A 13,605-nucleotide genomic window follows, 5' to 3' on the forward strand; every position below is an offset into this window, starting at 1 on the left:
CTTTTGTTTTTCCTCACCCCTAACATGTGCTATTTTTCCGTCTATGTGACTTCCAGGCTCTCTGACCAGGCTGCTTTTTATTCATGTGTTTCTGTGTCTATCTTCCTCTCTTGCCCACGTTCTCACTGCCCTCACCCACTGTAATGTCCTACATGTCTTTCCTCATCTCTGCACCAGCCAGTCTCCTCCTTTCACTGCAATTCCCCTATTCCCCTCTCTCTCTCCACTGACATGCATTCATCACTCAGTGTCCTGTCTCACTCTTGCCCTCTGCCATCCTTCTCATCAGATACCACTCTTGTACTTCCACTCCTGAGGCCATCACCTCCACACTTGGAGTCATTTTCCTCCCCTGCATCCATGGGTGACCAAAAGGCCCATGTGACACGTGACAGTGGGTGTGGAGGACCTGTATGCCTGCAAACAATGTCCCCACTTGTGGCCGCATCCCAGTGGGGACTGACATCAGTTTCATTGGTGCATGTCGTGCTGTGCTTGTTATCTGTTTGCTTCGCGGCTAGTGATTTCTCTGTTGGTGAGTTTTGCTGTTGGTATGTTGATAGATGAGGGCGCTTTTTCTTTTGTGGTAATTCTTGACATTGACACTGGATGGTCCATAACTATTTCTGTGTTCCATACGGGAGTCGACATGGTTGTCCAGTGTCTTTACATTGATGCAATGCATGTCTTTGCAGGTTCAGAATGTTGTTTCAGGTGGGATGCTGTGGATGCCAGACAGGTGGGTACCTTGTGCAGGTAAGTCGAAGGCACTCACGGTGGCACTTGCACTATGTGGGATGGATGTTTTCTTTCCTTGTACTGAGGTGAACAGGTCTGGCTTCACGGGTGCGGGAACACATGGTGATGGTAGGCTGGAGGCTGTTTGTCTGCTGTTTTTGCATGTCAATCAGGGGGGCACTGGTTGCAGGGGTATTGTTGTGAGGAAGCAGTTACTGTAGGGCATTTATTGGTGGGTTGTCATGAGGGTGGCCTATCCGGTTGCATGGGTGTTGGGACACATGGTGATGGGAGTCTAGTGAGTGATTTCTTGCAGTTTTTGCATGTGTTTTGCCTGCTCCGCAGTTTCCAGTTCACTCAGCTGTCCATGTCATGTCAACCCACGCTGGCAGTCCACTCTTGGTCCTTCTGCCCCTTCTGGGGGTGGTGTCCCAAGACAAATTCACAGACAGAACAGCAATGCAAGTCATTTGGGGGATGCCATGTTCACCGCAGGCACACGCCATTGGCCTGGTATTGTCGTTTGACATGGGGACATGTTCCATGCACACCGGCAGATATTTTGCTGCCTGTTGACTGCTGCTCAGTGCATCTCAACACTCCCTTCAGTTCCCAGGACATTGGTCCCTGGTCATTCCAGACCCTGTGAACTCTGCCTTCCCTTCCTCTTGCCTGTTCCCTGCTCCCTTTTGAGTGGCAGTCTCCTTGGCCTCCTTTTCGGATTTGTTTCTCTTGTCTTGTTGTCTCTTTTATGCCAGTTGCCTCTGTGCCCTACCTTCCTGTATGACTGCTGCCGCATTGACCAGCTGCCTTGGGCCAGATCCTGTCTTCAATGCAATTTATGAGATGTTTGCATTCTGTCGTCTTGGACTTTTCATCATCTGCACTGTCCTGTTGCCACGTTAATCAGGTGATGGCATTTCGTGGCATTGGTAGTACTTCCAAGGGGATCCTGGGTTTTCATACTGTCTTCACACTAGTCACAATGGCACAATGTGAACATTGGTAGTGTCTGCCAGTGTAGGCAAGAGTACCTTAGATGATGCAGGGTGTCGACTTGCATGCTGGTACTCATGTGCTGTGGGCGATTCATGCACCAATCGCACCCATGCAGGTGTTGCTCACTACTTGATGGGTTCAATTTGATGCATCCTTCTCGCATGTGTTCTCCCATTTGTATTCATCTGCACATGTTGCCATGGTGTTGGGGCAGTGACAGCGGAATTGCCTGAGGTGGAATTCATACTGCACACTCATGGATGCTTGACCTTCGAGGTGCTTCGATGCAGTCATGTGTATTCAGCTTTGTGACCATATGACCATATGATGGTGTATTGTAGTGCTGAGGGTATGGTCAGGTGATGTCCAGTGGACAATGGTGTGTGCTCAATGTGAGTATGACATTTACCCATTGGTGTGCTGCCAGAGTGTGTCGGCCTCCATTGTCTGTGTCATGCATCTTATTTGGTTGATTATGGGCACAGTGTTTGGCAGCATGGACAGTGTCCAGACACTCCATTGAGGACACTCCCATGGCCCATAGAGCAGACTGCTTGAGTATGCATGTACATCCCCCCCAAAACACTCTCCCATGGCCAAGAGAGCAGATTCACCCAGCAGCCAGCAACGTCGTACGGCATCTGCTTCCATATAGCGGGGTAGCGAGGAGTTTCAAAGCACCATTGCATCATGCGTGGATCCTGGGTATCTGGGACAGCAATGTGTTATCATCTTGCTGGCATCACACACCATCTGCACATTGATGGAGTGGTATAGCTTTCGATTGAAGTACACCACCTCCATGGCATGTGGGACTACCAACTCTACGTGGGTGCAGTCGAGGGCACCAATGACCTTGGGCATGCCTGCCAGTACATGAAATGCTATTTTGGTGTCATTCGCCTCCTGTATTGTCCGTGGTAGGGATATGTCGGCCCTTGCCTGCTTTAGGAGTGCATCCAGCAATTGGTTTAGCACACCAGAGAAATATGGTTGCGAGATGCCATGCAGCTGGCCCACTGTGTGCTGGTATGTGCCTGTGGCCAGGAAGTGGAGCACAGATGCCACCTGCAGCAGAGGGGGAATGGTGGTGCGGATGTTGATAAGGCTGACCAAGTCTTCATGTATTAGTTCCACTATGGTGGTGATGGTTTCCCTGTCCAGGCGATACAGGGGCCCTCATTACGACCCTTGCGGAAATCAACCGACCGGACCGCCATAGCGTAAATAGCGTTTCCGCCATTGCACGATGGAGCAAAGTGCGGCTCATTCCGACCCATCGGGCACGAGCACCACGCCATGGCGGAAGTGCAAAGTCCGCGATGGCGGAAATGACCCCAAAACGGCCCACACCGCCGCCGTACGGCGCCCCAGGTGCAATACCGCCACCCATCTCAGCGGACACCGCAGTGAGCGCCAACCGGAAAGTACGGTGACCGTAAATATACGGAAACGGAAGTAAAAGCATGGTCCCGGAACGGGAAACATCACGCCGTACACCTATAAAACCACAAAATCCACACAACCATAAAAAATACTACCCTGAGACACATCCCAACCCGTCATCCACCCTAGTGAAACCAAGAAAAATGGGAAAAGTAGCGAAGAAAGCGTGCGACCGCAAGCGGCAGGTCCACTTCTCCCGTGAGGAACTCACGGTGCTCACGGAGACCCTCCAGGAGAATGCTGCCGTCGTCTTCTCCACGCAAATGACCAGGACGGCACTTGCGAACAAGAAGGCCATATGGGCCCTGGTGGCACAGCGTGTAAGTGCGGTGGGGACCGCACCCCGCAACCCACAGCAATGCAGAAAGCGATGGGACGACCTGCGGATACGCGTCCGTAGCATACTTCCTGCCAACCGCAACATTGCCACAGCTACCGGGGGAGGATCGGAATCACCCATCAAGTTGACCCCCTGGGAAGAAATCTGTGCCTCCACCATTGGAATGGAGAGCATAGAGGGAGTCGGAGGGATGGAGAAAGGAGTGCAGACATCCGAAGATTCAGGTAGGTGTCCCAAATAAAACAATGCCAAAACCACAATGTCCAATCATGTGAAGTACCACGTGCCCACATAGTGCAACAGGAACACATGTCCAGGAGAACGTCCACATACATAGGCCTGATAGCACACTTTAAAACTCACATCAAATACATAAATAATTAAAAATCCTAAAAACACCCTCTACACGTGCAGCAGGCACACCCTAACTGCAGGCTGCCAAACAACTGCACCCTCACTCCACACACAAATGAAACCACCTCCAAGACCCCGACCCAAATCACCCTCAGGTACCACCCCAATGCATGTGATACATTGCCATTCCAATTCCCACAGACCCATTAATAACGCTCGCCCTCCTTTACTCCACCACAGGGTCCGATCCAAACGACGAGCTCCAGGACACCCCTACCAGCACACCTGCAAAGAGGGCCAAGACCAACGGCCAAAGACCCTCCACCTCAGCTGCACGCATCAAGACACGGCAGCAGCACAAATCAAGTGACAGCACACAGGAGGGAACTCCAACAGGCACCCCAGCAGCCAGCATGCCCACAACACCACCACCACAGGTCCCCCCAATGGATGCCACAGTAGGCACTGCTTCTGGTGGCAGCAGCACCATAGGTGATACTGCATTAATGGCAGCATGCTCCGACACAGAAAACGGGGATGTCGAAGTTAGATCCATCCATGACCTGTCTCAATCCCCCTGTCTGTTCCATCCCGTACACCATGAGGATACCACGCAGGGGCACCCACAAGACGACGACTGGCCATCCCCCACAAGCCCTGTGGCAAGGCAACATGAGGTGATCAGCCCCTCTGTGACACCACCGCAAATGGCCATGGCCCAGCAGAGGCAACAGTCCCTCGACCAGTTAATCGTGCAACAGCAGCAACTGGCCACGCTCCTCAAGGACCATGCCGATGAATGTGGGGGCACTAAGGCAGACATAGAAACATCAACTGAGACACTTAGGGCAGAAATGGAGAGAAGTACAGAGACACTAAGGGCACAAATGGAGAGTAGCACCGAGAGCCTGAGAGTACAAATGGAGAGTAGCACCGAGAGCCTGAGAGTACAAATGGAGAGAAGCACCGAGAGCCTGAGGGGGGAACTGCATGCGACGTCCAAAGACGTATGTGCCGAACTTGCCGCAGTGCGCCGTGTGCTCACTGAGCTCTCACAAACCCTTAGGGACATGCATGGACGTGAGCAGGCAGAGACATCATCCGTTGCAAGTTCCGTCCAGGGCAGCCCCCAACGTAGATCTGGGAGGAACCTGCGCTCCACAGGCAGGGGTGCCCCTGATACCCGCAGAGGGGGCTTGCAATAGCGACAGCCCACTGACAATGAGCATCTTTGGACACTGGTGTTCGGGGGGGGAGGTAGGAGGGTGGAGGGGGTGTGTTGGGCTCACTTGGGTGGCGGGTCGATAGGGTGTTTAACATGATATTACATATGCCATAAACAATGCACGATCATGCAATGAGATGTGTGGACATTGATCTTTGTGTACAAGGCCATTATAGGCGTACAGTCCATATTGTGCATGTTCCAGACACACACAGTGCCACGAGTCCCGTGTCCATGTATCAGCCACCAGGCGTGAGTGCTAGAAGCATGCATCTATGAGATGCTGACGAATGTCACGGCCCTCCTGTGCCTCGCAGACTCCTTGAGGTGCTGCCACATCCCCACCCTCATCATGACCATCATCAGGTGCTTGCAGTTCTGCGTCAGGGGGCATGGGCACATTTCTACGTACGCACATGTTGTGGAGCATGACACATGCCATGACCATCTTTGCAACCTTCACATGGCGGTACAGGAGTGCCCCGCCAGACCTGCTGAGGCAGCGGAAATGAGTCTTCAGTAGGCCGAATGCCTGTTCTATGACTACACGGGTACGTGAGTGGGCATGGTTGTAGTCCTCCTCATGCTGGTCCCGTGGGTTCCGGACTGGTGTGAGGAGCAATCTCTTCAGTGGATACCCGGCATCACCTGTATGTGGACAAGAAAGGAATATTGAGGAATGCCATTGCTACGTACGCACCCCCCCCCCTTCCTGCCAGGTCATTGCCGCATCACATACCCCACATCATCATGCATGAAATGAGACTCACCGAGTAGCCAGGATCTGTTCCCTGCGTGTCGCTCCATGTAGCGTGGTATAGTAGAGTTCCTCAAGACCATAGAATCATGGGTTGATCCAGGGAATCTGGCACAACAATGTGTAATGATCCTGTTGGAGTCACACACCATTTGTACATTCAGGGAATGAAATTGTTTTCGGTTGCGGTACTGGGCCTCCATGGCATGTGGGACGACCAATTCCACATGGGTGCAGTCGATGGCACCAATGCAACCCGGTATGCCGGCAAGTGCATGGAATCCCACTTTTGTGTTGGTAATTTCCTGCTCCGAGCGTGGTAGAGAGATGTAGTCGTCTGCGTGCTTCAGGAGGGCATCGAGCACTTGCAATAGTGTCCGTGAGAACAGTGGCTGTGATATGCCATGCAACTGTCCGACTGTGTGCTGGTAGGTGCCTGTGGCCAGGAAGTGTAGTACAGACACCACCTTCAGTAGGGGTGGGATGGCGGTTGGGCTATCTATCATGCTGACAAGGTCAGCCTGTGTCATGTCCACAATGGCGGTTATGGTGTCCCGGTCCAAACTGTAGAGGGTGTGGATCTGCTCATCAGTGAGGTTGAACGGATGTGCTCGGAGGCGTGGGATTGCGGGCTGCCTGCGTGGTGGTAGTGGCTGTGCTGGCGGCCCTTGCTGGCCCTGCCTTGGCCTCCTCCTCCTCCTGCGTCTCCGCCGTGCGGCCGGTAGTAGTTGGTGTTCGTCTTCTTCTTGAAGTTGGAGTACTTGCAGTGCTATCAGGTCCCCCAGGGCCAACATGGCTAGTCCTGCCGGTAGCATTTCGGAGTGGGTGTGGTTGTGGGAGGAGACTGGGTGTGCAATTTATGTGTTTTCAGGCTGTATGGCCTCCACCTGTGGTGATTCATTCCACCTGTGCAAGCTGCACTCCCCTTTGGGCGAGCACGTCCCGCACACAACGCTGCAATTCGACGAATGGCATCTTGCTATTGCAATCATGTATTTGTACCCGATGGCAGTGTAACATTGGTTGATATGTTCATTCGGCTATGGTCCCATTGTTTCACATACAATCTTTGCAGTCGCGAACAGACTTGTGAAGGGTCAGTGGAACGTAGTACTCGAGTAACGGTGGACCCTCATGCAACACTGTACCGAGCTTCACCGACGGGCAGGGCGTTCCATTTGTGAGTGAAGGCAGTTGCCATTTTCACACACAGCCGCACTAGATGGATTAATTTGTGGTTTCAAGCGGCCACAGATGCCTTTTCGACGTGATGTTGCAAATGAGGAATTCGAAGGGCGGCGCTTTCGGTTTTCAGCTAGCGGCGAGGAGATGCCCACAGGTCTGACTGCAAATATAACGTTCTATTGTTCAATGTCCTTGGGACAGGGGCCATGGCGAGGATGCAATGATTGATATGAATAGTATGGGATGCGCAATAGCGACGTGGGCGATGAGGCCGGACGTTCCCAAATACATGTTACTTCACAACACTGGAATAACGGGCTGGGGCACAGTGGATTTTGCAGGCTGCATAACGCACAGACTCAATGGAAATTTCACATGTTATGTGAGTATGGAAACAGGCGTTTTCATTACGGGATGAGGGAATGATGTATGGATGCATGGACAGATGATTTGATACAGAGTTTGCCATGTACAGGGCTTCTTGGAATCTATCCGCCTCCCCTGCGCTATGTGATGCAGGGCTGCCATAGTGGGGCCATCGTCTATCTGGCCTTGTTGAGCCCTCCCTGTCTCGACGCGCCTTCAGACACTTGTGTCTATGCACGTTACCAATCCCATCTGATGGATTCTGTTTTAACAGACGCATGCACAGGTACACTCGTTTGTGATAGTGTTTTCACCTCGATATAGATAGTTATGATTCGCAAGTGGTTTTTGGGTGGTGATGATCCTTTGGAGTGGGCTAGCATGCATATGGCTGTGGATTTGGTGTGATCATTGAAGTGAGTAATTCAAATGTAGTTCTGATGGCCATACTATTCTTTTTCATTTCATTTGGTTGACAGGTATCTCCTCCCCTTTTGCCACTGCCATCTGTATGCCACTCCTGCAGATGGATTTTACTCCCGACACCTGCTGCTTCGTGTTAATCAGTGGAGCGGCATTACGATCTTATGGGACGATCGCCAATGGGCCACATGCCCTTACGCAGTACTAGTGGCTAGGAGCAACATTTCGGCCTTTCAGCTGGACTAGTGCCTCCCTATTGGGACGGCCCTGCGGTTCTAGGCGCTTCCATGTTGCCTTTTCGTACGGGAATGTAGCCCCTGTGTACCATGAAGGAACAGGGCGTCACACAAGAAGTAGCTGGTCATTTATTGCGGATGCAGCCCACAATAATGAAATATATTTTGGAGTTCATGGCCTAATGGCTGTATGGGCTTGGTGAATTTGTTGTGCATTAAATTTCTATTCTGATATGAACCGTGTAGCGTTCTTCTTTGCGAGTGATGTGGCATATTCCTATTTGGGGAGCGATGTATTGTGAGGAGATCTGCATTGGGTTCCAGCTTCGGAGTATAGTTGCGTGGTACTGTGCTGGGCGCGTTTGCCTACGGAGCCCAGTGAGGTCAGGGATAAGGGCTGCCATTATGACTGTTTTGATGATGTCATGCTCAGGGGCGGGGGATTAGCTTTTGTGTAACAGATGCCGGTCAGCCAGTTGGATTGGTGGAATGATGTGATTATCGGAATATTGCTGGTCACAGGTGCCTGTGTTTGCGTGCGTTTCTTGGTGGGAGACTGAGGTCATGTCCATTTGTATAGCTTCTGTATTCGTGCCATCTGTGCCCTGCAGCTCCCATTGGGCCCTCTTGAGATTCATTTGTTCGTTGGCAGGCATGGATGACTAGTACATTTCACTGGTTGCATTGTGTGACTTCATTGCACCTACGGGGGGTTGTACAATGTGGCCAGGGAGCGGTGTACAAGCACTCAGTAGGGCCGTTTACGGTTGGTTCGCGATGCCGTACTTCTCACCATGGCGGAATGGTACTTTCCGCCGTGCTTGATGGCGTTAGGTGCATGTCCGCTAAGGTCGGAATTCGCGTACCGTTGCGCCATGGTGGTAATTACGGTTTGGCATGGCGCGCGCGCGCGTACTTGGTGCAGTTAGCGTTGGCGTTCACTACGGTGTCGCTAATGGCATCGTACTTTGCGGTGACGGGTCATGATCGCACCGAGCGCTATTCGATGGCGGTATTGCATTTCCGCCATCGTTTTTCGATTTCCGCCAGGGTCGTAATGAGGCCCAGGGTGTGGATCTGTGCTGGGGTTAAGTTGAATGGATTGGCCCTTATACAAGGGATTGGTGGCTGCCTGCGGGGAACTTCTGCATACACTGGTGGGATTTTCTGGGCCAGTCTCGCCCTCCTTCTCCTCCTACGTCTCCTCTGTGTTGCCTGTTGTACTGCCTGCTCAATGAGTAGCAGTGCAGGCATGTCCTCCAGCTCCAGTATGGCGACTGCAAGTGGTATCATTTAGGTCTTGGAAGGGGTGTGGTGTGTGGGTGTGCTCCTTTTGTGCAGGACCAGGCTCCATTGCCTCCACCTGTGCTGATTGTGTGCACCTGTGGCAGTTGGGAACACAGCAGTTTCCTATTAATGGGTAATCCGCGATGCCGGTATTGCCGGCATCATGGTGGCCCTTCTTACCGGCATCTTGATGCCGATATGTGCATGTCCGTGCGACTCGTAATGTCCTCTTCCTTGCGGCATGCTATTATGTGCACGATGCCCGCGCGCATGCCGGTACGGTGGTGCATGGCCATAGCAGGTCCCTGTCGATGCCGGTAGGGCCGGCATTGCAGGTCGTGATGGGGCGGTCCCATAAATGATGCCAGTAATGCCTTACCGGTATCGTTATTACTGGACCGCCAACCTTGTGTTGAAGCCCCATGTGCTTTAGGTGCACTTTGTAACAGTGAGCATCCAAACGTTCACTTAGGAGCAACACGTGTAGTGAAGGCTGCGCTGCTCCGCAAGAAGCATTATAGCACCAGCGTTACTCGCAAAAGACAAAGGGCCTGATTCGTAGACAAAGTATGTTTTGCGCGTTCCACATATTCATGGAATTATAACCACAAAGTAACCATAGGCACCAAGAAAATAGACTAGCACCCGGAACGCCCACGACACGTCCCCACGCAAACCAAATCCAGCGACATATACCAACCTTTGTTCCTACCTTATCCCCACCATCAAGCACCCCGGCAATACTGCGGGCAAACCCCACGCATCCAAAGCAGCACCCCGGCGGCACTGCGTGCCATTTTGCGTAACTCAAGGCAGCAGCCGATAAACCGGCATGCAACCCCCATAATTCAAGTCTGCACCCTGCTAATCTGCATACAATCACCCCTAAATCCCACCGGTTTCAGTAAACGGCAAAAACAACTATGTACCGAAAATGTACCGAAAATTAACTGGTAAAAATGTGCTTAAAACAAAGAAAGGAAAAATAACTCGATTATGATATTTGTTAAATAAACGTAGTGCAGAAAAAGAAACCTCTTCTGGCCACGAGCAGTATCCATTAGAGTAGGCGAGGCGGGTGGGGGAATGTTGCAGTTGTGTTTGAAGGAAATAGGTAAGTGCAGAACAAAGGGCGCTGAGTTCAGCTGCTGGCATTGGGGTAGAAGTGGAGGCCGACAGGTGGCTTCTACTATGCTGCTAAATCAATAAGAATTCACACACACATTCGTTAAACAAAATACTTCAAAGTATTTGAAAAGAATGTACTATTATAAGGAAAAATAGGTAAAATAAATGTAGTTGTTTTTGCTTCATTTAAAACGTCTTTCATTTTCACTGTTTGAAAACTGTGTTCGTTTTGCTCTTCATTTTTATAGCTTTCGGTTCAGGCTGTTGGTTGTAGGGTATGAAAAACCGGTATTTTGTACCATATCACAAACTTTCATACCTGCTTCATAGGAATATATTTCCTCAGTGATTGCAGAAGGCAGTGTTTGCTTAGGGATTGTGATGGTTCGAGTAGTCTGCGTACAATACAGTGGAGTAACTTTGCTGAAATTGTTGGGAGGGGCACATGACATCTAAAGGAAAGGGGAGCCAGTCAAATGAGGGTTTGGGGGGACAAACACACTTGTCCCTCTGGTAAAATTGGTACGACGTCCTTTCATCGCCTGCTTTTACATCGCCAGGCTTTTAAACGTACACATTCCATCGAATGTGCGCATCGTTTTTTTTAGGGTGGGGTGGAAAAGGACAAATAAGGGTTTGAGCGGGTGGGCAATAGTAAAAAATAAGTGTGGGTGGGTGGTTTGGGACCCCCCCCAAAAAAAAACAAAAAAAAACGATGAGCACATTTGATGGAATGTGAACGTTTAAAAGCCTGGCGATGTAAAAGCAGGCGATGAAATGACATGGAACCGTAAAATTAAGCCCATGGTACAATAACATATTTATTCTACGAGAAGAGTCATCTCCATCATCCTCTCGCCTTCACTGGGCGTAGAAGCTTCCATGCATCTACAATGCCCACACATCCCATTTAGATTGCCTCCATTTTCTGTTGGAGATCCCTATGCAAGTGAGGTCACAACTAAGGCAAGGCAAGCGTAAGCTTACCAGTGCCTTTTCACATACAACAAAAACATGAAAGTTGATGGTGGCCAAATTCTCATTAGCCATTCAAATCGGCTGCATTATCTTTGTAGAGGCTACCTGGTCTCTTGAGTTTCTAGTTGTTCCCCCCAGGCCTTCAAAAATTCAGCCGCGTTACTCACCGACCAATCGTACATGTGTCTGTGTAATGCACGACCACCCGGCCTGTGAGAGAAGACTCTTGAGGTGAGCAGGGCCTCAGGGTTAGAGAAGATGGTTTCCCAAGGATATGAAGCAGTTGTTCATTCCAACACCCGGGACAACATGGCATAAATGCCCCAATGGGGTATCTCAAAGGGCCTACATGTGCCTCACAGACACCATAGTCCCTTCAGCGACACAATGGTTGAGTTTGCAGGAGAGTCGCTTGGAGAGACACAGGAAACCGTTGAAATGTTTTGGTGTATCTAGTCCAAGACACCTATAAGGCCACACATTTACTCTGGAAGGGTCTAGAACATATGATATGGGATTACATATCTTTCAGGATGGACACAATTCTTTGAGAAAAGAAAATTCCGAGCCATATCATAATGTTATTAACTGTAGTCCTTCTTCTATTCTTCCTTTGGTTTGTGTTCTTGTGTTGAAAGATCTCAAACACAGATGGTCCACAAGAGTTTAACCGTCACCTTTTTCCGACTTGAGACAATATTGCATTTAAAATGGATGCCAGAATTGTATGGAACATGCAGCTAACCATGGTCAGGCCATGGCCTTCATGAGCATCTCATAACAGAAGAACGTCACTGCATTGACGGGAAAGGCCCGCGCACTGTTCAACGTGAGTCCCTTGAAGAAGACGTTCGCCCCTTCTTGTTTGGCACTCGTCATTATGCAGTCAAGGATGCCCCGGTACTGGACTCCTTTCACACCATCCATCTGCAGCCGAGCCTTGATGACATCCATGGGGTTGGCGCAGGCCCAACCGGCAGTGCCGGCACAGCCACCAGCGAAGAGCATGGTTAGAGAACCTGCAAAAGAGTGTGAGATAATAAGTACACAAATGAACCGATACAACACTCGAAATCCAAAAGATCCGGCCTTATTCATTATCAAGGTCAATTTCATCTCTGAATTCAAAATATATGCATTAAAAAGGGTTTACGGAGTTACACTAGACTTCTGGTGATACAATCAGCCTTTTCTAGAAGATGTGATAATCCCAGGAGTAGCCATTCGATTTTAATCGAACGTGTCTAATGCAAATTTCTCAAAGCTGTATGGTTATGCTGCTGAGCATGGTAGCAATGTACAAGTGAGTCTAGACACACACATGGCTGGATTATTCACTTTCACGTGCTGACTTTTGAGATAAATCCAATACTGCTTAAAAGTTCATTGAGTATCTTATGAGGATCACAGGACTGGCTGCACACATTGGCAATTCCAACAGTTTGGGCTTATGTGTAGGCATGGGAAAGACACTTGCCAGGCACTGGCGTAGTGGTAGTAACTGGCCATTGATGGTAGCAGGTGAAAAATGATGCGAGTACCTGGGCATCTAATAACTGTTCCTGGCAAATGCCTAATACTTATACATAGGCTAAAACGGTTAGCTTTGCCAATGCTTGTTTATAACAAGACTTCAGTGAAGGACACTCATAGTGCTTATAAATCAAGCGGCTAAAGGCAAACCTGGTAAGACATTTTTATTACACCAGTAGCAGGCTTATAACTTCAATAAAGTCACTAACTCTCAGAAGTCTGCTTTGAAAAAAAACAGTCAACCGCTTTGAGTGCAAAGTTTGATGGTAGGGCTTGTCAGAGTTCCCACGAGGCAGTGTTTTGGGGGCATGACACCTGGGTGGGAATGGCCATAGGGATTAGCATGGCCATAGGCAGTCAATGGGCGGGCAAATAATCAAACACCCCCCACAGGCCGTGTGTCCTCACTTCATATGCCATTCCTCCCTATCTGTACTCTATTTCAATAGTTTTGGCTTATAGGTATCGCAGGCGATACCTGTGGCTCATTACGAGTAAGGCGGAACGGGTTAACGGGCTCCGCTAAAGGAGGCGGACTCGTTAAACCTGTTCCACCTCATTACAAGCTCCTCTTGCGGGACCCGGTAAGTAACGCCTGGTCAAACTAGGC

The 13,605-nt window shown here is 50.2% G+C and overlaps 1 protein-coding gene across 4 annotated transcripts in view; it reads right to left on the minus strand.

The window, feature by feature from the left end:
* Positions 1 to 7,470: 7,470 nt before the first annotated feature.
* Positions 7,471 to 13,605, minus strand: part of SLC25A45 (solute carrier family 25 member 45) — a 308,119-nt gene continuing 301,984 nt past the window's right edge. For all 4 annotated transcript variants that reach the window (XM_069644766.1, XM_069644764.1, XM_069644767.1 and 1 more), the window contains one exon: positions 7,471 to 12,481. In XM_069644766.1, the coding sequence (XP_069500867.1) occupies positions 12,213 to 12,481 (269 nt within the window). In that variant the 3' untranslated portion in view covers positions 7,471 to 12,212. The remainder of the gene's footprint in view (positions 12,482 to 13,605) is intronic.

The sequence above is a fragment of the Ambystoma mexicanum genome, chromosome 2p, assembly GCF_040938575.1.
Source record: "Ambystoma mexicanum isolate Mex_15411 chromosome 2p, UKY_AmexF1_1, whole genome shotgun sequence".
NCBI classification, from domain to species: Eukaryota; Metazoa; Chordata; class Amphibia; order Caudata; family Ambystomatidae; genus Ambystoma; species Ambystoma mexicanum.